Below are 23,475 nucleotides of genomic sequence, written 5' to 3'. Positions count from 1 at the left end.
ATATGTAGATACTAGTCTATTTTATTACTACCATAAACTATACACAGATCTATTATTAAAAGTTTAAATTTATCAACACTCACACACACAAAACAGAGCCCATACATGGCACCTTTTGCAGTCAAGAGAAATGTAAACAGAGATGCAGTATTAAATCATAACTGCATAAAAATAACTAATACATACTGTACTACTGTGATAATTCTGTAGCCACCTCCTGTTGCTATTTTGGTGAGCTCATATGTTTCCAAGTGTCTGCTTAAAACACCATGTGATGCGGATCATCTCCCAGTGAACAGTTTGTGTCTCCAGTAAATCCCATATTGCAATCAAAAGTGATCTTTTGTGGTTCTTGCGTGTTTTCATCGTGTCTAGTGCAATACCGTAAACCTTGAATAACACCATCAGACCTATACAGGGTGCCACTAGTGATGCCAGAAGCACTCCTGAGAAGCAGAAAAGTCATTACATTACAAGAAAAAGTTGAATTGCTTAATACGTACTGTAAAATGAGGTCTGCAGCTGTGGTTGCCCGTTATTTCAAAATAAATTAATCCAGCATAAGGACCATTTTAAATAAAAGAAAATTTGTGAAGCCATCACTGCAGCCACAGCAGTAGGTGTGAAACCTTGCACTTTTTACAGAACACCTTTTTATCTCGTGTTGAAAATGCAGCTTTTATGTAGGTACAGGATTGCTGTAAGAAAGGCACACTTGTAGGCCCGGCGTGGTGGCTCACGCCTGTAATCCCAGCACTTTGGGAGGCTGAGGCAGGCTGATCATGAGGTCAGGAGATCAAGACCATCCTGGCTAATCCAGTGAAGCCCCATCTCTACTAAAAATACAAAAAACTAGCCGGGCGTGGTGGTGGGCGCCTGTAGTCCCAGCTACTTGGGAGGCTGAGACAGGAGAAGGGCGTGAACCTGGGAGGCAGAGCTTGCAGTGAGCTGAGATCACGCCACTGCACTCCAGCCTGGGCGACAGAGCGAGACTCTGCCTCAAAAAAAAAAAAAAAAAAAAAAAAAAAAAGGCATACTTGTAGACTATGATATTCAGGAAAAAGTGAAGTTATTTTATGACAACTTAAAAATGAAAGAGAAGCTAGAGGAGTTCATGCCAGCAAAGGATGGTTTGATAATTTTAGAAAGAGGTTTGGCCTAAAAATGGCAGGATAACATGAGAAGCAGCTTCTGCTAAGACACAGCAGACAAGTTCCTGGGCACCATTAAGAAAATCATTGAGGAAAAAGGATATCTGCCTGAACAAGTCTTTAATGCAATTAAAAGTGTCCTATTATCGGGATGGCGGGGAGGGGGGCAGGCCGCAAAGGACATGAGTGTTAGGAAAAGAAGAAAGCACAGGGAATTAAGGCAGGAAGGGATAGGCTAACTACTGTTTTGTGCAAATGCAGTTGGGTTTATGATCAGGACTGATTGCCCGTATGTATAAAGTTGCTAACCCCCAAGACTTGAAGGGAAAAGTCTTTTGAAGCTGCCAGTTTTTTGATCATTCAACAAGAAGACCTGAACACTGAGAATCCTTTTTCTGGATTGGTTCCATCAATACTTAGTCCCTGAAATCAGGAAATACCTTGCCATGATGGGACTGCCCTTTAAAGTTCTTTTGATATTGGACAGTGTCCCTGGCCACCCAGAACCCCATGAGTTTAACACCGAAAGCATCGAAATGGTCTCCTTGCCCCTAAACACAGTGTCTCTAATTCAGCATCTAGATCAGGGGTCGTGAGGACCTTTAAGGTTAATAACGCACGGTACTCTAACCTCAATAGAACAGCATGAAAATCTGGAGGGATTACACCACTGAAAATACCATCATTATAGAAAAAGCCGTGAAAGCCATCAAGCACAAAACAGTAACTTCCTGCTGGAGAAAACTGTGTGCCGATGTTGAGCATGATTTCCCAGGATTTTAGCAGAGCCAGTCAAGGAATTTGTGAAAGAGACTGTGGATAAGACAAGAGCTAATAGACACCAACCAGAGGAGTCAACAGAAGATGATTTAATGAAGATGCTGGTGCTTCCAAACCAGCACTAGACGACAAGGAAGAAGACAAAGAAGTAGTGCTAGAAAACAAATTGACTGTAGGCAGTCTGGCAGAACGGTTCTGATTATTCAAGACTGCTTTAGACTTACTGTACAACATGGACCATTATATGATACAGGCACTGAAACTGAAGCAAATGATGAAAGAAGGATTGGTTTTATATAGAAATATTTTTTAAAGAAATGAAAAAGCAAAAAAGAAATTACAGTGTTTTTCCGTAAAGTTACACTGAGTGTGCCTGCCTCCCCTTCCACCTTCTCTACCTCTTCTGCCTCTGCCTCCCCTGAGAAAGCAAGACCAACCCCCTCCTCTTTCTCCTCCTCAGCCTACTCAATTTGAAGACATTGAGGATGAAGACCTTTATGATGATCTACTTCCACTTAATGAATAGTAAATATATTTTTCTTCCTTATGATTTTCTTAATAACATTTTCTTTTCTCTAACTTTATGGTAAGAATACAGTATAGAATACATATATAAATATATGTTAATCGACTGTTACTGATAATGCTTCTGGTTAGCAGCAGGCTGTTACTAGTTAAGTGTTTGGGGAGTCAAAAGTTATACATGGCGCACCCCCTTACCCCCATTGTTCAAGGGTCAACTGTATGTTGTTTCAAATCAGCATATTTTATAACTTTTCTAGATTTTGTTTTCCTATAGCTACAGAAAATGAAGTAACCACAGCCATTTGGCAGTTTTGCTGTTGTTGTTTTTCTTTTTGTTGTTGCTTTTTTTTTTTTTTTTTTTTTGATACAGGGTCTTGCCTTGTTGCCCTGGCTGGAGTGCAGTGGCGATGATAATAGTTCACTCCAGCCTTGAGCCCTTGGGCTCAAGTGTGCCTCCTGCCTCGGCCTCTTAAAGTGGTGGGATTACAGGCATGAGCCCCCGTGCTCAGCCTGTTGTTTTTGAATAGTTTTTAAAATTGTGGTAAAACACATACAACATGAAATTTTCATTTTAACCATTATTTTGGTGTATAGTTCAGTGGTGTTAGGTACATTCTACTGTTGTGCAACCATCACCACCATCCATCTCCAGAACTTTTTCATCTTTCTGAACTGAAGCTTTTCATCCATTAAACAATAATTTCTGTCTCCCCCTTTCCCCAGCTCCTGGCAACTGTCACCATTCTATTTTCTATGAATTTGACTGTTATAGGTACCTCATATAAGTGGAATCATATAGTATTTGTTCAATTTGTAAGTAATTTACTTCATTTAACAAAGTTTTCAAGGTTCATCTACATTATAGCATGTGTCAGAACTTGTTTGTTTTTTAAGGCTGAATAATATTCCATTGTTTTTATATGCCATGTTCTGTTTATTTATTCACCCATTGTTGGATATGTGGGTTGTTTTTGCTCTTTTACTATTGTGAATAATGTTGCTCTGAACACTGGTGTACAAATATCTGAGTCCCTGCTTTAAATTCTTTTGCGTGTGTACCCATAAGTATAATTGCTGGATCATATGATAATTCTATGTTTAACCTTTTGAGGAATCACCAGACTTTTCCACCGTGATTGCACCATTTTACATACCTACCAACAGTACACAAAGGTTTCGGTTTCTCCACATCCTCACCAATATGTGTTTTCTGTTTTTTTAATGGCAGCCATACTAATGGGTATGTAGTGGTATCTCATTGTGGTTTTGATTTGCATTTTCTAATGTTAGTGATATTGAGCATCTTTTCATGTACATATTGTTTGTTTGTATATCTTCTTTGGAGAAATGTCTATTCAGATCCTTTGCTTGCATTTTTCTTTTTCTTTTCTTTTTTTCTTTTTCTTTTTTTTTCTTTTTTCCAGACAAGGTCTTGCTCTGTTCCCCAGGCTGGAGTTCAGTGGCATGATGATCATGGCTCACTGCAGCCTCAACTTCCCAGGCTCAAGTGATTCTCCTACCACAGCCTCCTAAGTAGCTGGGACTGCAGGCACACACCACCATGCCTGGCTAATTTTAAAATTTTTTGTAGAGATGAGGTCTCACAGTGTTACTCAGGCTAGTCTCGAACTCCTGGGCTCAGGCGATTTTCTGCCTCGGCCTCCCAAAGTGCTGTCATTGTTTTTTGTTGTTGTTAGGAGTTTTAGGTGTTTTTTATATATTTTAGGTATTATTCCCTTTTCAAATATTTTCTCCTGTTCGTGGTTTGTCTTTTCATTCTCTTGATAGTGTCCTTTGTTGTACAATAGTTTTTAACTTTGATGAAGTACAGTTTATCTACTTTTTCTTTCATTGCCTGTGCTTTTGATATCATATCAAAGAAACCATTGCCAAATCCACTGTCCTGAAGCTTTTCCCTGTGTTTTCTTCTAAGAGTTTTATAGTTTGAGGTCTTTGATCTATTTCAAGTTAATTTTTTTTTTATGGTTTAAAATAAGGATCCAGTTTCATTCTTTTGCATGTGGATATCTGATTTTCCTAGTGCTATTTATTGAGAAGACTGTCCTTTCCTTATTGACTGATTTTGGCATCCTTGTTGAGGATCATTTGACTAAGTATGTGAGGATTTATTTCTGGGCTCTCTGTTCCATTCCATTAGTCTGTGTATCTGTCCTTATGCTAGTTCTACACTTTTTGATTTGTAGTGAAGTTCTGAAATTTGACTCCCACAGCTAATATTACTTTGGCTGGGCTCAGTGGCTCATGCCTGTAATCCTAGCTCTTTGGGAGGCCAAGCGGAGTGGGTCACTTGAGGCCAGGAGTTTGGGATCAGCCTGGCCAACATGGCAGAAACCCCTCTCTCTACTGAAAAACTACAAAAATTAGCTGGCATGGTAGCACACACACCTGTAGTCCCAGCTACTCGCAGCTACTCAGGAGGCTAAGGCAGGAGAATCACTTGAACTTGGGAGGCAGAAGTTGCAGTAATCTGAGATCACACCACTGCACTCCAGCCTGGGCAACAGAACGAGGCTCTGTCTCAAAAAGAGAGATTATTTTGATGTTAGATTCCATGTGAATTTTTGGATAGATCTATTTCTGCAAAAATTGTCATTGGGATCTTAAGGGGACAACCACTTGTTTTTAACTGATTTTTCTGCATGGACCTCCTTGTGCCATAGCAATACAGCTATTTGAGACTTTAAAGTCTCTATACAATTTTTAATTAAGGCTTCTTTGGGGTAGTATGCATTATAAAATCTGAAATGATCCAGCCTGGATTTAGATTATGCAAGTTTCTTTGCCTCTGTCTTCTCTTTTGGTAAGAAAGAGCATACCTAGAAAGCAGACAGCCTCCTTTAGGGAGGAAATAATATTTGACATGGATATGTCTTGAGAATTGTGTTTCTTTTGCCAGGTAATCTAAGCATTTGTGTAGGCTTTTAGCATGGGGTAGTTTTAGGGTGACTGCTTTAAAACTTTAAAGCTATAGAAATGACATTCTAAATTGAGAATAAAGTCACTTTTAAAGACTGTTAAGCCATAATTCATGGTAGTATGTAAAAGTAAAATTTTATTTCATTTTAGCATGCCAATGAAGATGTGGAAAGAATGTTACTAGGAAACAAGTGTGATATGGACGACAAAAGAGTTGTACCTAAAGGAAAAGGAGAACAGGTAAAAATCTGAATTAAACTGATATTCTGCTCTTTGTAAATGTAATGCTGCTTTTGATTATTATTATTATTATTATTATTATTATTATTATTTTTTTTCTTTTGAGACGGAGTCTGGCTCTGCTGCCCAGGCTGGAGTGCAGTGGCCGGATCTCAGCTCACTGCAAGCTCCGCCTCCCGGGTTTACGCCATTCTCCTGCCTCAGCCTCCCGAGTAGCTGGGACTGCAAGCGCCCACCACCTCGCCCGGCTAGTTGTTTTTTGTATTTTTTTAGTAGAGACGGGGTTTCACCGTGTTAGCCAGGATGGTCTCGATTTCCTGACCTCGTGATCCACCCATCTCAGCCTCCCAAAGTGCTAGGATTACAGGCTTGAGCCACCGTGCCCGGCCGCTTTTGATTATTTTTATAGTAATAGTGATGGAATGCACTAAGCTAATTACATAGTTTTTAAAATACTTGTTGGAAATATTTTATTATTTGAATGAATTTGTTTTTTAGTGCATATTTAACATATATGGGGGCATCAAATGTTCCCATAGTATTTTTATCCTTATTTAAACTACAAAGAGAGAAAAATGTAAGTCAGTAATCCTCAATTTTTAAACTTAGGACTTTAAGGAGATGTATCAATTTGTATGGTTCTAAAATGTGACAGTCAGCCTGCGGTGAGCAGAAATTAGACCCTGAGAAGTCAGGTTGAGCTTCTCGTAAGTTTGCCCCCAGGGTGAAGTATCTGTTTTAGTACTGTATCTGAAATAAACTTTTGGGGTAAGGAGATTACTTTTGTTTGTTTTATGAAAGAGCTTGACTTGCTGAAATATTCTGTGTTATATATTCTAGTTGGGACCACTGCCTTCAGAATAAGATTAATATTTAAGATGTTAAAGTCAGCAATTGGCAACCCATGCTTGATAATTTTATGATGATATTTTGTTTCTGTTTTAGATTGCAAGGGAGCATGGTATTAGGTTTTTTGAGACTAGTGCAAAAGCAAATATAAACATCGAAAAGGCGTTCCTCACGTTAGCTGAAGATATCCTTCGAAAGGTAGGTTCCTATTTTTACTTCCTGCCTGGTACCTGAGTGTATCTCTGTTGAATATTTTGTCTATTCCTGAAGTACTGTATTTACATACAGAATTTGAGTTTGGGTGGTATGGTTTCTGTAGGGCAGCAGTCCCCAGCTCTTTTGGCACCAAGCACTGGTTTTGTGGAAGATAATTTTTCCATGGACCGTATTGGGTGAAACTGCCCCACCTCAGATCATGAGGTGTTAGATCTTCCTAAGGAGCGTGCAATGTAGATCCCTTGCACGTGCAGTTCACAGTGGGGTTTGCACTCTGTGAGAATCTAATGCTACCACTGATCTGACGGGAGGCGAAGCTCAGGTAGCAAGCTCCACAGTCACTGTCTAGTCCCTAGTTCCATTATTTTTTCCAGTTTTTTATCTTTTCTAGCCTTTTTATTATTGGATTCATTTCTCTTAATGAGTACTTTGCAGTCTCAGATAATTTAGGAAATTTTAAGATAAGAAATGAATCTATTAAGTAGTTATTGCCACAGAATTGCTATTCTGCCATATTAGTCACTTCTCAGGCAAATAAAGGGCATGTACATATTCTGTACATACTGAATAAAACCTATTATGTAAGAAAATAAATAATGCTGAAAATGTGATCTTGAGGAATGCATGTTTTACCTCAGGTTTGTTTCTGGGTTTAAGATTTGTGACTCTCAATATTTGCTAGTATAAGTAACATGTAGCCAAATTAGGAAATCCGATTTTCATATTTTCCCTCAAGTGACTAGGTATAATGCATGGATTTGGTTATGAATCCTGAATTATCTCTTCAATCTGTTGTAATTTTAAATGCAAATAAATACAGATAAAATCTGACATACATTGGCCAGGCGCAGTGGCTCACATCTCTAATCCCAGCATTTTGGGAGGCTGAGGCAGGCGGATCACGAGGTCAAGAGATGAGACCATCCTGGCCAACACGGCAAAACCCCATCTCTACTAAAAATACAAAAATTAGCTGGGTGTGGTGGCACATGCCTGTAATCCCAGCTTCTTTGGAGGCTGAGGCAGAAGAATCCCTTGAACCAGGGAGTCAGAGGTTGCAGTGAGCCGAGATAACGCCACTGCACGCTAGCCTGGCAACAGACCAAGACTCCATCTCAAAAAAAAAAAAAAAAAAAAAAATCTGACACACATCCTAAAAGAGAAGCAGATGTTGTATAGTAGAAAATGTAATTACATTTGGTAACCTTTCTATTTTTATATTTGAAATATTAATATTTTTTCTAAAACCGACCTATATAAAAGGTAGATGTTTGTTTTTACATTTTCTTAACCAACCAGTTTTTTTTCTTTCTCCACTTTGGAAGGACAGAGACATTAGCTGTAATAAAGGTGGTATGTCACATATAAATCTAGTGAAATTTCTGAGCAATTACAAGAGATTGAGTTGAAATACTTACATTGAAGTAAATTCTTTATATAGAGTGACTAAAACCAAGGGACCTAATTTTTAGAGTGAAATGTAGGTATCTGTTTACTACAATTGAATATTCAAACTGGAAAAAACAGTCATCAGTTATTGCTCTTTAATGGGGCTAAAAAATTGGTGCCCTTTTGAATCTGCCAGCTTCCTTTGCATATCATGTTTTGGGACTTCCTGCTTTAGGAGATGTTTTTCTATGAGAATCCAGTCAGATCAAAAATTGAATTTTATTTCAGAGAATGAGAGAGGCTGACAACAATTAAACTAAGTATAAAAGATCTCCATAGTGTGTGTATTGAGTGATAAAAAGCAAATTAGGGGCTGGGCACTGTGGCTCATGCCTGTAATCCCAGCACTTTGGGAGGCTGAGGCGGGCGGATCACGAGGTCAAGAGATTGAGACCATCCTGGCTAACCCGGTGAAGCCCCGTCTCTACTAAGAATACAAAAAATTAGCCAGGCATGGTGGCGGGCGCCTGTAGTCCCAGCTACTGGGAAGGCTGAGGCAGGAGAATGGTGTGAACCCAGGAGGCGGAGCTTGCAGTGAGCCGAGATCACGCCACTGCACTCCAGCGTGGGCGACAGAGCGAGACTCCGTCTCAAAAAAAAAAAAGGATATAAAATGTGAAGTGATCTCATTTTTCAAGATTATATGATATACCAAACAGACATATGTACATGCAGATACATTTTATTTTTAGCAAATGGAGAACTGGAAGGGTAGATACCAAACTCCAAATAGCACTCCAAGAGAGTGATGGTGGTAAGGGGGAGAGATCATAGGGCAGATTCATGTACTGACTATAGGCAGTTTAGTTTTGAAATTTCAACAGGTTTCTTTTTTGAATTATAAAAGCAATTTTAAGATTTTTTTAAAAGAACAGTCTTTCACAAGGTGAACCCATTAGAATTTCTTGAGAAAATCTATATTATTTATTGTTCTTTTGAAGAGCAAAAGAATAGAAGAATACAACTAGGAAAAAATGTGTTTCTGACTTTTTTTTTTGTTTTCTTTTTGAGACAGGGTCTCACTATGTTGCCCAGGGCTGAAGTGTAGTGGCTGTTCGTAAGTGTGATCATGCTGGCTGTAGCCTCAAACTCCTGGCCTCCAGTGATACACTAGTAGCTGGGTCCACAGGGGTCTGCCATCAAGCCTAGCTCGGTCTCTCTCTCTTTTTTTTTTTAATTGATGGGATCTTTGTTTCCCAAGCTAGATTTGAACTCCTGGGCTCAAGTCATCCTCCTGCTTCAGCTTTCTGAGTAGCTCAGGACCACGAGGACACATCACTATCCCTCACTAATTTTCAGATTTTTTGGTAGAGATAGGGGTCTCACTGTGTTGTCCAGGCAGGTCTTGAACTCGTGGCCTTAAGGGAACCTCTCGCCCTGGCTTCCCAAAGTGTTGGAATTACAGGTGTGAGCCACGTACCAAAAATTGTATTTTTAATTAAATGAAGGGAATAAAAGAAATAGAAAAATACTTCTTTTAAAATTGGTTGAAGGTACTTTGTATTTCAGACATTGGTGGGTCAGGATGAAACATTATACAGTATTCACAGTCGAGTTAAAGACCAGGATAAGACTGGCAGGAGTTACCACAAGACCACAAGACCTAGTGAAACACTCTTGGCTCTATGTCCTTTCTCTTTCTGGGCTTTTTGGTCTTCGTGGTTTCTGCTTACTTTCTATCTATACTATGTCCTTTGATCTTCTCATCAGTCTTGGCTTCTTTTTTTTTTTTTTTTTTTTTTAATAGTGCTATATAGCCATTATATATATAATTTTGTGCCCCAGTGAGGTAGAGCTTTCCTTATTATCATTATTAAAGGTTAAAGTATTAGTATACTAATAAATAAAGATCTCAGTCTAGACTTGTAGGGGTGTCCAATCTTTTGGCTTCCCTTGGCCACAGTGGAAGAAGAATTGTCTTGGACCACATATAAAATACACTAATACTAACCATAGCTCGAACGCTAAAGAAAAAAATCACACACAAAAAAATCTCATCATGTTTTAACAAAGTTTACGAATTTGTTGTGTTGGGCTGCATGCAGGCTGCAGGTTGGACAAGCTTGGTCTAGAGTTTTCCCAAGTAAGCAGGCCCAAATACTAGGTAGCAATTTTTTTCATACACATCCATACACTGATGTGGTGAAGTTATGAGTTCAAATAGCAAATGTAAAATTCCTTCACGTTAGAATTAACTTAAAATGAAAGCAATTTAAAACATCTTTTAACTTAATTATTTGGCTACATGATTCATTCTCTTGCTTCAAACATTTAAAAGGAGAAAAAAAAAGGATACAGAAATTTCCCACCTTGTTCCCTTTGATTCCCTCAATATCAGTTGCCAATTCCTCATTTTATCCTTACTCCCCAGGTAACTGATGTGATTAATTTATCAGTTATTACTCTGAGTAAATATGAATATATATTTTTGTCCCACCCCTCCCCCACAACCTTTTCTTTTTAACAGATGAGGTAACATACTCTACTGATTGTCATTTTGCTTATTTCACTTACCATAAGCAAAATAGTTTTACTTTTTAAATAATTATATACTATTCCTTTGAATGTTTATATCATAATTGAACAAGTCCCCCAGTGGACATTTAGATTATTTTCAAACTTATGTGCACATAAACTGTGTGTGTAGTGCATAATCTTATATTTAAATAATTTTCCATACGCACATACATTTGAAGGACAGATTCTGAGAACTGGTCAAAGAGCATACATGTATGTACATTTGCAATTTTGATAAATACTGCCAAAGTCTGTCCTGAGGGTTACACCCATTTACACACCCACTTGCAGTATATGAGAATATGTGTTATTCATACCCTGGCCAGCACAGTGGATTTACAAGACTCAGATCTTTCCCAGTCTAACCGGTTAAAAAATGCAGATTTAATTTGCTGGTAATTTCTGAGTAAGGCTGAGCATTTAAAAACATTTGTTTGTTTGTTTGTTTTGAGACAGAATTTTGCCCTTCTTGCCCAGGTTGGAGTGCAATGGCATGATCTCTGCTCACTGCAGCCTCTGCCTTCCAGGTTCAAGAGAGTCTCCTGTCTCAACTTCCCAAGTAGCTGGGATTACAGGCGCCTGCCACCACACAAACGAATGTTTGTGTTTTTAGTAGAGACAGGGTTTCACCATGTTGGCCAGGCTGGTCTCGAACTCATGACCTCGGGTGATCTTCCCAACTTGGCCTCCCACAGTGCTGGGATTACAGGCGTGAGCCACCTCACCTGACCTAAAAACATATGTTTAAGAATCACTTTTACATTTCCTTTTCTGTAATTTTTTTTTTGTTTATTCCTTTGCCCAATTTTTCTATTTGGTTATTGCCCTTTTCTTATTCTTAGCTAGGAGCGAGCTTAAAACTTTTAATAAACTTAATTAAAACTCAACTTCAACTTAAATATTTTGGCTGTACAAGATTTCGCTCTGCAGGAGATACCCTTTTGTTTTTTTGTTTTGTTTTGTTTTTTTGAATCTGTTTCAAGGATCTAAGTTAAATTCTAAAAAGATAGTGAGTGAGATGCTAAGAAAATCAGTGTAGGAGCCTCCCTGGTTTCCTTCACCTGACCCATACCTGGAAGTTTCCAGACAGAATTTCCAGTGCAACTGTACTTTTTTTTCTTGCTGGGTGCTGGTCTGCCCCCTTTTTCTTCTTTACATCTTTCTCAAAGATCTCTTTTAGGAGCAAAGTCACTTGTACTGGAAACCCCACAGAGGTCTTTTTAATGCATAATTTGCTGCTTTGACACACATGGAGGAGAAGAATCCCATTAGGCAGTGGGAGTAAGTAGGTGAGCTCTAAGGGCAAGTAGCAGTGTCACCTCAGGATGAGTTCACTAGGCTTCTCTTAGGCTACTTGAGGTTTTAAAATATTTTTGAAATACTTTAATATTTTCCCCCTTGGGCTATACAAGCCCTTAACTTTATATTGTTTCCATGAGAGAATAAGTTCTCAGGTACATCGTGGCTTTCAAAATGTTGTGATGAACTACTGTTTTATACAACAGCACCGATAAATCTCAAAGACTGATACTGAGTGAAAGAAGTCACACAGAGAAGAATATATTCAGCTATGGTTCCATGTATATGAAGGATAGGAATAGAAAAAAAACTAATCTTAGATGATAGAAATCAGAATATTGGGTAACTTGACGAGAGCAGTGCTGGCAGGAGAGGGGCACAAGAGAGCCTTCTTGGGAATATTATGTTCTATATCCTGATCTGGTAGTTTGACAGTATATACTAAAAATACATCAGGCTTACACTTAAGCTTTATGTACTTTTCTGTATGTAAGGTATCACTTTAAAAATATTTTTTATATATAAAGAATGGGCCTACCTTTTTAAAATACTGTATTCTTCTGATTTTTTTTTTTTTTTTTTTTTGAGATAGAGTCTCACTCTGTCGCCCAGGCTGGAGCGCAGTGGCGGAATCTTGACTCACTGCAACCTCTGCTCTCGAGTTCAAGCGATTCTCCTGCCTCAGCCTCCTGAGTAGCTGGGATTACAGACGTGCAACACCACACCCAGCTAATTTTAGTAATTTTATAGAGACAGGGTTTTGGCATGTTGGCCAGACTGGTCTCGATCTCCTGACCTCAGGTGATCCAACTGCCTCGGCCTCTCAAAGTGCTGGGATTACAGGCCTCAGCCACAGTGCCTGGCCCTTCTGATTTTCAAAGTAATATTTAATGTTGGGAAAAAACAATTATACTAAGAATAAAATTAAATCAACCATAATTTTACTACCTAAGGGTTGCTACTGTTAGTATTTTGTTGTATCTCCTTTGGAGTTTTTCTATGTTTTTAGGGGAATTGGGAGGAGTCTTACTGTCTTGCTGTGTTGCGCAGGCTGGAGTGCAGTGGAGTGATCATAGCTCACTGCAGCCTTGAACTCCTGGGCTCAAGTGATCCTCTTGCCTCAGCCTCCTGAGTAGCTGGGACTACAGGCTTGAGCCACTGTGTCCAGCTAATATTTTAAATGTTTTATACAGATGGGGGTCTCACTATCTTGCCCAAGGTGGTTTTAGCTCCTGGCCTCAAGGGATCCTCCCACCTTGGCCTCCGAAAAGTGCGGGGCTTACAGGCGTGAGGCAGTGTGCCCAGCCATCTATATCCATTTTTAACATGAATTAGATCACTACATTTTCCTTCACTCCTTTTCACTTAATCAGTTGAGACTGCCTTTTTAAAACTATCCTACAGTAATAAAATTAGTCTAAAAAGGCAGATAACTAAACAGAAAAGGGCAGTTTTATTTCTGTGACATTACATATACCTAACATTGGTTTTATACAACCTGCTTCCCAATGCCTTTTAAGTACTAAACATATTCAGAGGTCAGGGCTAGAAGATAACAAAATCTATTTAAGAGAGCAGAGAAGATTTCAGAAGCTTTATAAAGGGATGCCAGGAAATGTCTACAGTATTTCACAGCTTGGAGGAAGCATGCAAAATGATCAAAACAAGGCTTCCAGATCTTTACTTTGCATGGAGGGGAACCTATCTCATGTGATTGTAATTGTATTTTGTTGTATAAATTGACATTTATGAGAATGTTCCTGTTGAAACTTGATTTTATCCATAGCAGTGTTTTTTCATGAGTTATTTTCCTTGTGTGTTTGTTGCAGACCCCTGTAAAAGAGCCCAACAGTGAAAATGTAGATATCAGCAGTGGAGGAGGCGTGACAGGCTGGAAGAGCAAATGCTGCTGAGCATTCTCCTGTTCCATCAGTTGCCATCCACCACCCCGTTTTCTCTTCTTGCTGCAAAATAAACCACTCTGTCCATTTTTAACTCTAAACAGATATTTTTGTTTCTCATCTTAACTATCCAAGCCACCTATTTTATTTGTTCTTTCATCTGTGACTGCTTGCTGACTTTATCATAATTTTCTTCAAACAAAAAAATGTATAGAAAAATCATGTCTGTGACTTCATTTTTAAATGTACTTGCTCAGCTCAGCTGCATTTCAGTTGTATTATAGTCCAGTTCTTATCAACATTAAAACCTATAGCAATCATTTCAAATCTATTCTGCAAATTGTATAAGAATAAAGTTAGAATTAACAATTTTATTTTGTACAACAGTGGAATTTTCTGTCATGGATAATGTGCTTGAGTCCCTATAATCTATAGACATGTGATAGCAAAAGAAACAAAAGCCAGGAAAACACTCATTTTCGCCTTGAATATGTAAATGGGGTTAATTTTGTCCTGTGCCTTATGTGGAAAGGAACTTCTTTGGTTTTCCTTTTTTGTTCTGGTGGAAGCATGTGCAGGAGACATATCATCCAAACATAAACCATTAAAATGTTTGTGGTTTGCTTGGCTGTCATTTTCAAAGTAGTTAATTGAGGACAAAGGGTAATGCAGAAGTGATAGCTTTGGTTTGCTGAGTCTTGTTTTAAGTGGCCTTGATATTTAAAACTATTCCTGCCACCATTTCTTTTCCTTGGCCACTTTTTCCTTGCGTCTCCCTGCATGCTGCTTTATTTGCTTCTCCCTCCCCCACCACCTCATGGTATATTTAAGAGTGAAAGGGACAAACTAGTAGGTTTGTCAAGTTTAATATAAAGCACTGATGTAACTTGCTAGGTAAACCGAAAGATAAGTTCTAACTGCCTACTATCCAATGTCAGTTAATTGGTGTCTTCCCCCTCATTTGCTCTCTGCCCTAAAACGTGTCCCAGATGCCTTCACTGGCTGTTTTACTTCTATGTTCTGCTTTTCTTCCTCTCTTTGTTCCCTTCCTGTCTATCCATTGAGCTTATGAAATGGAAGAGTTAACTGCATGCACTAGTGTTTGGAGGGTGTTGTGGTTTGTCTTTCTAATTAGGTGTATAGCCTATTCACTTTCCTAGAATAAATCTCTTAACCTACATTTGAGTAGTCTCCATTTTGGCAACTCCTCTAGCAGCTTAGTAGCCTAGTACAGGTTGTTTTTTTAAAAAAGAAAAAGCAGGAAGGAGGAGTGAATTTTATTAACATGTTTGCCAAATGTATTGAGATTTGGCCTCTGAAGAACACTTTTTCAGTGTTAAGTTGTCTTTACCTTAAGATTGAGAAATACTTTAGAATATTATTAATTTTAAGTCCTGTCTTCACGTCCTTTTGGAAAACTTGTGTTACCATGGGTTTGGAAAAAGGACAACAAAAGGCTTTTCGTGTAAAGATAAGATCTCTAGCTGTCTCTAACCCTGTCCTTTTTTCACAGCATTTTTTCTAGTTTTGCTTCATTGCTTATCATTAGGATAGGGTAAGTTAAGTTTGCTATGCTGCTAGCATCCTAAGATGATACCTTTGTTGAAAGAATTGTGAATAGCATGATTCATTTCTAGCAGAGGCTGAGTTTAGGACAGCAGCTTCCATTGAGAAGTCTTTCTGTGTCGTGAATAGCATTTTAATGACCTCTTGGCTCACATAAGCAAACAACATAGGGACGTATCTGCTATGAAAATCCACAAATTTTTCAGATAGTGCCCTAAAAACAATTTTATATGCCTCACTGGTTGTTATTCTTAGGTTGTTTCCACACTTGACTTTATCATTGTTTACTACTAGTAAAAAGCAGCATTGCCAAATAATCCCTAATTTTCCACTAAAAATATAATGAAATGATGTTAAGCTTTTTGAAAAGTTTAGGTTAAACCTACTGTTGTTAGATTAATGTGTTTGTTGCTTCCCTTTATCTGGAATGTGGCATTAGCTTTTTTATTTTAACCCTCTTTAATTCTTATTCAATTCCATGACTTAAGGTTTGAGAGCTAAACACTGGGATTTTTGGATAACAGACTGACAGTTTTGCATAATTATAATCGGCATTGTACATAGAAAGGATATGGCTACCTTTTGTTAAATCTGCACTTTCTAAATATCAAAAAAGGGAAATGAAGTATAAATCAATTTTTGTATAATCTGTTTGAAACATGAGTTTTATTTGCTTAATATTAGGGCTTTGCCCCTTTTCTGTAAGTCTCTTGGGATCCTGTGTAGAAGCTGTTCTCATTAAACACCAAACAGTTAAGTCCATCCTCTGGTACTAGCTACAAATTCGGTTTCATATTCTACTTAACAATTTAAATAAACTGAAATATTTCTAGATGGTCTGCTTCTGTTCATATAAAAACAAAACTTGATTTCCAGCTGTGTGGTTTGGTTTTCATTTGTTTATGGCATTAGAAGATTACTTCTGAAAAAAATGTGGACTAGCAAACTAAATATTAATGAGTTGACAGAAATGGGAAATCACTGTCAACCTTTGGAAAACTGGAAAGGCAATTTCAAAAACTGTCTTTGCTGAGAAACTACTTTAAAAAGTAGAATTATCTCTGGGATCCTAAAGCGGAATCATCCTTGTGCCAAAATAGGAGATGCCACGATCCTAATCACACCTGGCTTACACTAGTTGGATGTGCCAGAGGCCCTACAGCTGAGGTCACCTGATTTCTCAGGGGGACCAAGCTGGGCTCCTCATGCTGGAGGGTAAATCCTTGTTTTAGCAGCAGCTGGCCTCTTACTAAGAAAATATTGGCCGGGTGCGGTGGCTCACGCCTGTAATCCCAGCACTTTGGGAGGCCAAGGCAGGTGGATCACGAGGTCAGGAGATCAAAACCATCCTGGCTAACACGGTGAAACCCGTCTCTACTAAAAATACAAAAAATTAGCCGGGCGTGGTGGCAGGCGCCTGTAGTCCCAGCTACTCGGGAGACTGAGGCAGGAGAATGGCATGAACCCAGGAGGAGGAGGTTGCAGTGAGCTGAGATCCGGCCACTGCACTCCAGCCTGGGCGACAGAGTGAGACTCTGTCTCAAAAATAAAGGTATTGGCCAGGCACGGTGGTTCGTGCCTGTAATCCCAGCACTTTGGGAGGCTGAGGTGGGTGGATCACCTGAGGTCAGGAGTTCAAGACCAGCCTGGCCAACACGGTGAAACCCCATCTCTACTAAAAATACTAAAAGCTGGGCGTGGTGGCAGGTGCCTGTAATCCCAGCAAGTATTTCCTGCTTTTGTTATACATAGCAACAGCCTTGTCTTTATGTGTAGGGAAAAGAAATGTTTGATCCTATATTAAGGCTTTATTAGTCAATAATAAAAATATTTGTTGACAAGATTGTTCCTGCTGAAAGTATATGTAGAGTTTTTCTCAGATGCAGTGATTTTAAGAATCACTTGAAGTGTTTTTAATGTTCTATTCATTCCCCCCAACATACTTGTTTTGTTGGACCTACAATTCTCCCTTTGCTGGGCGTGGTGGCTCACACCTATAATTCCAGTGCTTTGGAAAGCCAAGGCAGGTGGATCACCTGAGGTCAGGAGTTTGAGACCAGCCTGGCCAACATGGTGAAACCCTGTCTCTACTAAAAGTACAAAAAATTAGCCGGGCGTGGTGGCACACGCCTGTAATTCCAGCTATTTGAGAGGCTGAGGGAGGAGAATCGCTTGAACCCAGAAGGCAGAGGTTGCATTGCAGTAAGCCAACATCATGCCACGGTACTCCAGCTTGGGCAACAAAACAAGACTGTCTCAAAAAAAAAAAAACCAAGATTGGTGTAGGGAAATAGGATATGGTCTCCCCCCTTAAATGGATGGTCTAGTTTAGAAAACAAAAGTAATTCATCAAGTTAAGCATATACAAGAGCCAAATAATTGTAATCTGGATTTTAATTGCTGTACTAATATATCAAGTTCAGTTGGTGGGAATAGTTGGGATTGCTTTTTGAGGGAGGAGAGACATTAATTGGTACTTAGAAATGTCGATTCACTGGCTAGGGCAAATGTAGGAAGGTCATTGTAAGAAGAGACCACAGAGACTAGACAATGACAGGCCCTGGGGAGTCATGGTAAACTCTTGAGAGTGGTGAGAGCAGTGTGTTCGTGGAAAGCAAGTTTAGATGGATTTGAATAGGAGAAACAAGGGTTCTAGAGGTCACATGGGAAGTCGTGTTAATCGAGATGTCAATAAGACCTGGCTAAAATGGCAGAGGGAAATGCAGGGTTGAAGGCAAAGGTAGTGTGTGAAGCAGGGAGGGTATTTCTGGTGAGCGTGCTAGGTGCTTTTTTGGCACTGCTTTAGGTACTTTAGGTCTTCGATGTCCTGGTGAATTAGTACCTAAGAAGAAATGGTCTCAGATTAAGTCACTTGCTTAAGTTTGCACAATCAGTTGGTGCTGGAGTTAGATTTTGAAACCAGGCCAACACCACTGTCCTTCCTGTGTTCACCTTTTCACAGTTCTCAGGAGGGCCTGGGGTAATGAACAAGTGCCAGAGACAGCAGAAAGAGTCTGGAGTGGTTGTGTGACCATTTGACCCAACCTTGGCACCTTCTAACAAAGAGTAACACCCTCGAAGTATACTTCATTTACTACTGTTTTTGCTTTATATCACCCCTCACCATCTCGCGCAGAAGCAAGCAAAAGGAAGCAATGGGGCATCTGATTGGTCTGGGAGCTCCAGATAGCCAGCAGGTACTTGAAGGCTGCAAGCCAGCTTGAGAGCAGTGGCTGGAACTGGAAGGGATGTGCACACTACCAATAGCAAGTGAGCAAGAGGGACCCACAAGAAACTGAAGGTTATTACAGTGCTACAGTTGGCTCTAAGAAATTCCCTTGTCCCACTCTAAGAAACTAGGGCCTTTTTTTTTTTTTTTTTTTAACTTTTAAAGGAAACAATTCATTTGCTAGAAAAACCTAAAAAAAAAAAAAAAAAGATTATATACAAAATGGTTATCTGAATGTGGATTCTGTACTGCAGCAAAAGCAGCCCAGCTCTGGAACTCTATTCAGCTTCCTCAGTTATCAGGTACATCATGCCATTGATGAAGGTGAAGGCAAAGGCCACCCACGGCAGGATGTAGGAGTAGCCATAGCTGCCTTCTTTGGTCAGGCAATAGAATTCCGTGTTTTTATCGCGCCCGTGTGTATAAATGGAGGCTGCAATCATGAGGCACAGATACGACATTAGCTGGATGATGAAAGTTAGGACAAACTTCTCTCCCTGCTCAGGTGGAAGATGAAGAAGGCGATGCAGCAGAGAACGGTGGAGGATCATGGTGGCCTGGATCACCTGTAGCGTGGAGTACTCTTTTTTTTTTTTTTTGAGATGAGTTTCACTCTTGTTGCCCCAGGCTGGAGTGCAATGGCGTGATCTTGGCTCAGGCAACCTCTGCTTCTCAGGTTCAAACGATTCTCCTGCCTCAGCCTTCCGAGTAACTGGGATTACAGGCGTGTGCCCCTACGCCCAGCTAATTTTGTATTTTTAGTAGAGACGGGGTTTCTCCATATTGGTGAGGCTGGTCTCAAACTCCCGACCTCAGGTAAACCGCCCGCCTCGGGCTCCCAAAGTGCTGGGATTACAAGGCATGAGCCACCGCGCCCAGCCGCGGAGTGGGGTACTCTTTTTTTTAATTTTTTCTTTTTTTGAGACGGTGTCTCGCTCTGTCGCCAGGCTGGAGTGCTGTGGCGCGGTCTCGGCTCAATGCAACCTCCGAATCCCAGGTTCAAGCGATTCTCCTGCCTCAAGCCTCCTGAGTAGCTGGGATTACACGCACGTGCCACCACGCCCGGCTAATTTTTGTATTTTTAGTAATTTTTGTATTTTTCACCATGTTGGCCAGAATGGTCTGGATATCCTGACGTCGTGATCCGCCCGCCTCGGCCTCCCAAAGTGCTGGGATTACAGGCGTGAGCCACCGCGCCCGGCCTGTGGAGTACTCTTCAAAGCTGTCACTGATTACTGTACAGTTCGTGCTGTTGATACCTATTCTCCAGACATCGGCAAAAAACTCATCTCCCACCCACCAGGCATTGTCGATGGTGGCGATGAACAGCAAGGCCGCAGAGATGATGTGCAAGGCGACGATGAAAGCAAGAAGCACCAACATTTTCATAGGGCAGGGCGAGGCGAGGGGTCACGTTTAAAGCTCAGAGCGGGGTGTGGCGGCGCTGGCGGCTGCGCAGGCTGCCGGACCGACGCACCGGCTGGGGCGCGAGGCGAGGCCAGCGGGCTGTTTTGAAGCTCTGGGCTGGAACTGAGCGCCCTCCCTCCTCTGAAACCAGGGCTTCTTGAAATGGCAGATTCCAAGTTTGTGTCAGGAAAGGTGTAAAATGGCCCTGAAATACCTGATTACATTAGATCTCAAAATCAGAATCTAGGGATGTTATCAAGATGGCTTGGGAGTCAACTCTGGCTAAAGATGGGACAGTTTGAACCCATTGGATATGTGTAAATCCATGAGTTCATGATACCAAACACACACATGCACACACCCCTAACTGGTCACTACTGGAGAATGCCAGGGAAATGGCTCTCCCCTCCCCTACAACTCTTCTCTAGTGGTAAGTAAAAGAATCAATAATTAATCCTGCCTTCCTTATATGAACTGTACCACTGGGTAGCTGAATAGTCAACAAGATGAAGTTTCTCTGTAGAGAAGTATTCCAAAAAAAAAAGAAGAAGAAGAGGTGATAGAATCTTATCATCCCACAACCTCTGATGAATCCGTGGATCTAGGCAATGGTCAATGGCTACTAACATCACAGAAAGATCCAACGAAACAGACATTTATGTTCCTTCTGACCAAGAGCACCATGCTTATGAGGAGGCCATGCCCGATCAAAAGATCCGATCTGTAGTCTCGAGCCAACTGCCAATTTATAGGAAAAATGAGGACAGAACATGTTAAACTAAATCAATCAACAAAATCCAGACTGTAAATTTTACAAGACAATTGCTTCAGCCTCTTCAACAATTCAATTTCAATAGGTAGAGAGAGAAAAGCAGGCAAAGCTAAACTATAATGTGTTCAGGAAAGAACAGGGTAATATACTAAAGTAAATTAAGAAAATGATTATCCTAGAAGTCAGGATACAAATATTGTTATTATTATTATTATTATTATTTTGAGACACAGTCTTGCTCTGTCACCCAGGCTGGAGTGCAATGGCGTGATCTCAGCTCGCTGCCTGCAACTTCTGCCTCCCAGGTTCAAGTGATTCTCCTGCCTCAGCCTCCCAAGTAGCTGGGATTACAGGCACCCACCACCACGCCTGCCTAATTTTTATATTTTTAGCAGAGACGGGGTTTCACCATGTTGCCCAGACTGCTCTCGAACTCCTGACCTCAGGTAATCCACCCCCCACTCAGCCTCCCAAAGTGCTGGGATTACAGGCATGAGCCCCTGTGCCTGGCCAGGAAGGGATATTCTTAGCAGAGAAAGAGGATGTTATGACTGGTGGGGGAGCATACAGAGGGTTCCTAGGATGGCAAAATCTTATCTTTTCACATGGATATTGGTTGCAAGGGGGTTTGCCTTATAACAATTCATTAATCTACCCATTTGTTTTATGTAAGTTTAAAAATTTGTATTATAAGGGCTGGGCGTGGTGGCTCACGCCTGTAATCCCAGCACTTTGGGAGGCTGAGGTGGGAGGACTGCCTGAGCTCAGGAGTTCAAGACCAGCCTGGGCAACATGACGAAAATCTGTCTCTACAAAAAATAACAAAAATTAGCCAGGCATGGTGGTGTGCACCTGTAGTGTCAGCTACCTGGGAGACTGAGGTGGGAGGATCAGTTGAGCCCTGGAGGTTGAGGCTGTAGTAAGCCAAGATCACACCAGTGCACTCCACTCCACACTCCAGCCTGGTTGACAAAGTGAGACCCCCATCTAGGAAAAAAAAAAAAAAATTGTTTTATAAGTTTAACCCTAAAGGGCTGTGAATGTGTGTGTCTATGATTATATTGGGTAGCTCCTAGTCTCTAAAACCGTAGAACCAGTCTTAAAGGCTGTGCACCAAGATCCGGGTGCGCCCTCCAAAACAGCAACAAAAAATGTTGTGCATCAAGACCAGTGCTCAGGATTAGACTTAAAAGAATTGGTCTGCTGAGGCCCTGTAGTCACTGCTGATCAACACAGACATCATGGCCCAAGAATTGTCCCTGCTGCCTCTGAAAACTGGCTGCCACCAGTGCCCAAACTCCTGCAAAGGTGGATGGACACTGTATGGATTCTGCTTTGTTTCAGTGGCTTCTGGTTCAGAGTCTGGGTGATTATTGGTTGGTGAAGCCCAAAACACATGCCCCTGCCCCAAGTGCCAGGAAAGTGGGGAAAAGCGAGAATCTCTTGTTTTTAGCTTCAATAGTGGGAGGTGGCCTCTGACTCTAAGATGGGGGATTTAGGTAACTGGATGCACAAAAAGAGTGACAAATATCTACTACGCCAGCGGTGTGCAAACTTTACTGCACTTTAGGTGAGTGCTTTTAAAAATACCAGCACGCCAGGCATAGTGGCTCACGCCTGTAATCCCAGCACTTTGGGAGGCCGAGGAGGGTGGATCACCTGAGGTCGGGAGTTCGAGACCACCCTGACCAACATGGAGAAACTCCGTCTCTACTAAAAATACAAAATTAGCCAGGTGTGGTGGCACATGCCTGTAATCCCAGCTACTTGGGAGGCTGAGGCAGGATAATTGCTTGAACCCGGGAGGCAGAGGTTGCGGTGAGCCAGAGATCGTACCATTGCACTCCAGCCTGGGCAATAAGAGCAAAACTCCGTCTCAAAAAAAAAAAAAAAAAAAAAAAAAAAAATACCAGCGCTGGCTCTATGCAGTGGCTCATGCCTGGAGTCCCAGCACTTTGGGAAGCCGAGATGGCAGGACTGCTTGAGGCCAGGGGTTCAAGACCAGCCTGGGGGTATAGTGAGACCCTGTCTTTACACAATACACAAACAAACTAATGCCAAGGTTGCACCCCAGAATTCCTGGGATGATAGTGGCTTTTTATTCGCTTTTAACTTCCTATGTGATTCCCGTGTGCAGCCAAGTTCATGAGCCAGTTCCCACACCCTTGCTGCTCAAAGTATGTTCTTCAGATCACTTGCATTGGAATCCCCTGGGAGCTTCTGAGAACTGCAGCTGCTCTGCACAGTTCGCATCTACGATTACACAAGAGTCCCAGGGGGGTCTCACACAAATTACAATTTGAGAAAGGTAGCCCTGTGCTATTCTCCCAAGGCCAGCCCGAATCTCACCAGCAGGTATATTCCCCACTTCTGAGCAGAGAAGTTGCCTCTCCCTTCTAAATCCCGAGAGAAACACATTTGGCCTGCTTTTCCACTGGGCATTTATTGCTACTTCCCTGGTTGCAGTTAACTGGCTTATCTCTTTAATGGATTGTGAGCGAGGGGTGGGCAGGGCATGGGAATGTATGCCTGTAATCCCAGCTACTCAGGAGGCTGAGGCAGGAGAATCACTTGAACCCGGGAAGTGGAGGTTGCGGTGAGCCGAGATCATGCCGCTGCACTCCAGTCTAGGTGACA

At 41.0% G+C, this 23,475-nt stretch overlaps 1 protein-coding gene and 1 pseudogene across 2 annotated transcripts in view; one reads left to right on the top strand and one right to left on the bottom strand.

The window, feature by feature from the left end:
- RAB10 (RAB10, member RAS oncogene family) overlaps positions 1-16,262 on the top strand; it is a 106,851-nt gene extending 90,589 nt beyond the window's left edge. Inside the window, exons 4-6 of the mRNA XM_050753686.1 lie at positions 5,544-5,633; positions 6,579-6,680; positions 13,793-16,262. Of these exons, the coding sequence (XP_050609643.1) occupies positions 5,544-5,633; positions 6,579-6,680; positions 13,793-13,876 (276 nt within the window). The 3' untranslated portion in view covers positions 13,877-16,262. The remainder of the gene's footprint in view (positions 1-5,543; positions 5,634-6,578; positions 6,681-13,792) is intronic.
- Positions 16,263-17,736: 1,474 nt separating this feature from the next.
- LOC126933684 (epithelial membrane protein 2-like) lies at positions 17,737-20,124 on the bottom strand (annotated as a pseudogene). The gene is made up of 3 exons (XR_007718698.1): positions 19,873-20,124; position 19,555; positions 17,737-19,240 (listed from the first exon to the last, which is right to left on the bottom strand). The product of XR_007718698.1 is annotated as an epithelial membrane protein 2-like (transcript).
- Positions 20,125-23,475: the final 3,351 nt, after the last annotated feature.

This window comes from Macaca thibetana, chromosome 13 (genome assembly GCF_024542745.1).
Source record: "Macaca thibetana thibetana isolate TM-01 chromosome 13, ASM2454274v1, whole genome shotgun sequence".
NCBI classification, from domain to species: domain Eukaryota; kingdom Metazoa; phylum Chordata; class Mammalia; order Primates; family Cercopithecidae; genus Macaca; species Macaca thibetana.
The sequence above is the reverse complement of the archived record's forward strand: the minus strand, read 5'-3'. Positions and strand labels throughout refer to the sequence as shown.